Source organism: Neolamprologus brichardi, chromosome 3 (assembly GCF_056152115.1).
Source record: "Neolamprologus brichardi isolate AB-2024 chromosome 3, ASM5615211v1, whole genome shotgun sequence".
NCBI lineage: Eukaryota > Metazoa > Chordata > Actinopteri > Cichliformes > Cichlidae > Neolamprologus > Neolamprologus brichardi.
In genome coordinates this window covers 44,668,889-44,672,429 of record NC_142106.1, presented here as the reverse complement: position 1 = coordinate 44,672,429, position 3,541 = coordinate 44,668,889, and the positions used below count along the sequence as shown (strand labels likewise).

The window sequence follows — 3,541 nt, the reverse complement described above, 5'->3', positions numbered from 1 at the left end:
GTCACGATCAGCCAGGGCTTCGGGTGAGCTCATTGTGAAACCTAGCCCCATTCTATCATGTCATTTCCTGACTGTATAAAATGATATATTATCCAGTGTCACTAAGTCGTCCTTACCTTTAAACGACCGTGGCTCAGGGGGTTGGGAAGCGTATCTGTAACCGGTTCGATCCCCGGGCTCTCTGTCCTGGGCGTTGTGTCCTTGGGCAAGACACTTCACCTACCGCCTACTGGTGTTGGCCAGAGGGGCTGATGGCGCGATATGGCAGCCTCGCTTCTGTCAGTCTGCCCCAGGGCAGCTGTGGCTACAACCGTAGCTTGCCTCCACCAGTGTGTGAATGTGAGAGTGAATGAATAGTGGTATTGTAAAGCGTTTTGGGTGCCTTGAAAAGCGCTATATAAATCCAATCCATTATTATTATTATTATTATTATTAAACATAACCTCATTTCTTACTCTTCTGCCAAGTATCCTTGGCCGAGTTGCTCTGTGTGTGTATGTATGAATGTATATGAATGTTAGATAGAAAGCACTTACCTGGAGGAAGCTTATAAAAAAAGTGCTTTTATGAATCTGTGAATGAAGCAAGTTGTACAAAGCACTATAGAAGAACCAGGCCATTTACCATCTCTGAGTAAAATTATCTCACATTTTTTTCTCTCCCTTGAAACACAGCAGCTGTACCTTTTGCTAGCATATGGAAATGACACAGATGTACAGTCTGAAACAAGCAGAAGCAACAAACAGTTTAGTTTCAACTAACCAAAAGATGCATGAACAGTTCCTGAACAGCACTGGAGAATTTCTACATTTGAGAGGAATTCATGACAAGAAGTTACTGAAGCTTAAGGAAAATAAAGTTGTTATAAAGATGAAACACTTCCTAATGAATGATTGTTGGAAAGCAATGACCACTAATGAACACTTCAGAATTGTGCTGTTAAACTTTCATAAGATTATGTTATTTTGGAGCATGTTTACAAATGTATTTATATTACCAGAAATGATGAGAATTAATAATACAGCACATACAAATGTACAATTACAGTAGCATTGTTTTGTCACTGCAGAGTTAGATTTTTTTTTTTTTTATCAAGAGTTGCTGCACTATATCATTAATATGATACAGCAGCATTTCCTTTTACACAGCGAGTCCATCTGGTGGCAGCATAGATCATATCTGACTCGATCTCTCTTCTTTTTGCTTTTGGTCAAAATATGCTGCAGCGACATTTCGACCAAAAGCGAAAAGAAGAGCGATGTTCAATTTTTTATGATTAGTAATACAATAAGTAAAATAAGTCAACTGAACCCATCACTAATTTATTGATCATTAGGCTAATTTTTGGTAAACAAAAATGAAGCTGCCAGAACTCTTGCTAAGTCACCACCAACAAGGACAAGCTGAGACAACTCAGCTTATTTTTATCTGCATAGATAGCAAGGTTTCAACCAGAGGAAATGTTTCATATAAGTGTGAAGTCAGCAGTAATAAAAAACAGGTCTTTTGCAGGAAGAGGAAGTATAATTTTGTGTTGTTTTGTCTTTTGATCAAGACATATAAGAGCATAAGATAATACATACAATATCCAGTCACAGTTATATCCATGTGCCACATGAATGTAGTCTTTATTTTTCAAGAACATTTATAGTCAGCAAGTATCAACTGTTTCTGTTCAGGTTGTGTGCAGATTTCCATTTCATTAACAATCATGTCACGTCTTTGTTTGGCTAAATAGACTTTGATGGATGAAGTAAGAACTCAGAATTAACAGGAAAACACATATGAAAATTCTGTTAGCATTGGTTCACCACAGCAAAGTTAGTTTTATTTTTTTAACAAAGTTTAGTTTGAGTTTTTCATTTCCCCAATAAGTCATGATAACCTCATCAGTCAGTTCAAGTCGCCTGTTGATTCTATCTGGTGGAAGCATAGATCACATTCGGCTCGATCTCTCTTCTTTTTGGTTTTGGTCGAACTGTCACTGCAGCGTAGTTCACCTCATCAGATCCATGATTCTGTGAAAAGCACATTTATTATGAGTATTATATACATATTAATTATAATTATAGACAGATATAAGCAATAACAGTGAAGTGTTTTTGTTACATTTCTAAAGGAAAGAGGACAATTAGTCAACAGCTACTTATTTCTTCCTGTATACGATATGTAATTGACACTGTAATGGTGTACAATAACATTTTGTTTTTGCGCTGCCAATCAGAGCATAAAAGTACATTTTTAGATTGACTCACCGTGCTGTGGTCCGGATTCTGTTCTTTATTTGCTAATCCATGAATAAAACAACATAGTATTACTCTATTTCAAAAGCAATTATAAATTTAAGAAGATCAATAAAAAGTAAAGATTATGAGAGAGATTGTGTAGCTGTTAAAAAGTACCCGTCTGAAGTTTCATGTTTTGAACAGCCAGACCAGTGATGACCATTAACAGGAAAGCAGACAAAACACCCAGGGTGATGCTCGTCAGCTTTGCTACTTCGTGAGCCTCTAATAAAAAAATAAAATAATTTACATTCAAATGTTTCTAATCATCTGTGCAATAAAAGAAATGTTAACTTACGTTTAGAGATGAAGTCCATGTCATGCTGATGCTCATAGGTGCCTATTAAAAAAAGCCTTGATTTTTTTAGTCCTTATTTATATATTTATCTTAATCTATAACCACCATATACACAGGGTGTTCACAATAATTACACTGTACATGCAATATAAACAGAAAGAGCAAATAACCAAAGAATGAGGAGGCAAAGACTTTACAATAATCTTACCTCCAACCTTTAATTGTATGACGCTTAAATTTTGACGTCCCTCTGAGACAAATCCACAGAAATACAGCGCACAATCAGACACATCCACTTGTTTGATTTTGAGAAAGACATCAGAGGTTGTTTTGGTCATTTCAAATTTTCCAGGTTGAAATTCAGCATTGTACTTAACATCGTTAAACATAACAGCAATAGAGTTGACTGTGGTTCCGTTGACCAGTCTGAACCAGAAGGTCAAAACGTCACGTGTGTAAATCCTGGCGCACCGCAGAGTAACAGTTTTACCTGCCTGCACCTCTGAGGTCTGAAACTCAGAACCTGAGACAGCAATCCAGCCTGAAACAGTGGAAACAATGAGATGTTTAATTACTTCAAAAGAACATGAGGCTAAACCTGTAAAGTTACTAATAAGCAAATGTGTTTAAATTATTACAGGTTAAAAATGCAATAATAGATTAGCTAATGATGTCAAAGAGTAATAAAGAATACTTACAGAAACAAGAAAGGGCTAACGCTGTTATTACATTCACCATCCTGCACATGACTGCTGCCCTGCAATGTCCGCAGATGATGTGTTCACCAGGAAGGGTGCTCTCAGTGTGATAAATGTGATAGAGGTGGGAGTTTTGTGTTGCTTTCAAAGCTAAATTCATTTAGGTCATAGAGTCATGACACACGTGTTTAGTCATAAAGTGTTATTTCAAGGTTTTATGTTGTCTTTTTTTTAAAAAATAAGAAGAAGAGTGATGTTTC

General features: G+C 36.5%; 1 protein-coding gene across 2 annotated transcripts; it reads right to left on the bottom strand.

Annotated features, from left to right (window-relative positions):
• Positions 1-1,916: 1,916 nt before the first annotated feature.
• Positions 1,917-3,330, bottom strand: LOC148104361 (uncharacterized). Of its 2 annotated transcripts, none has more exons than XM_087839409.1 (6): positions 3,282-3,330; positions 2,792-3,130; positions 2,584-2,625; positions 2,403-2,510; positions 2,256-2,287; positions 1,917-2,018 (listed from the first exon to the last, which is right to left on the bottom strand). In XM_087839409.1, the coding sequence occupies exons 1-6, from the start codon at positions 3,328-3,330 to the stop codon at positions 1,917-1,919; spliced, it is 672 nt and encodes a 223-aa protein (XP_087695535.1). The 2 variants fall into 2 exon arrangements, with proteins under 2 accessions (XP_087695535.1, XP_087695536.1); XM_087839410.1 differs by having other exon boundaries at positions 2,792-3,124.
• Positions 3,331-3,541: the final 211 nt, after the last annotated feature.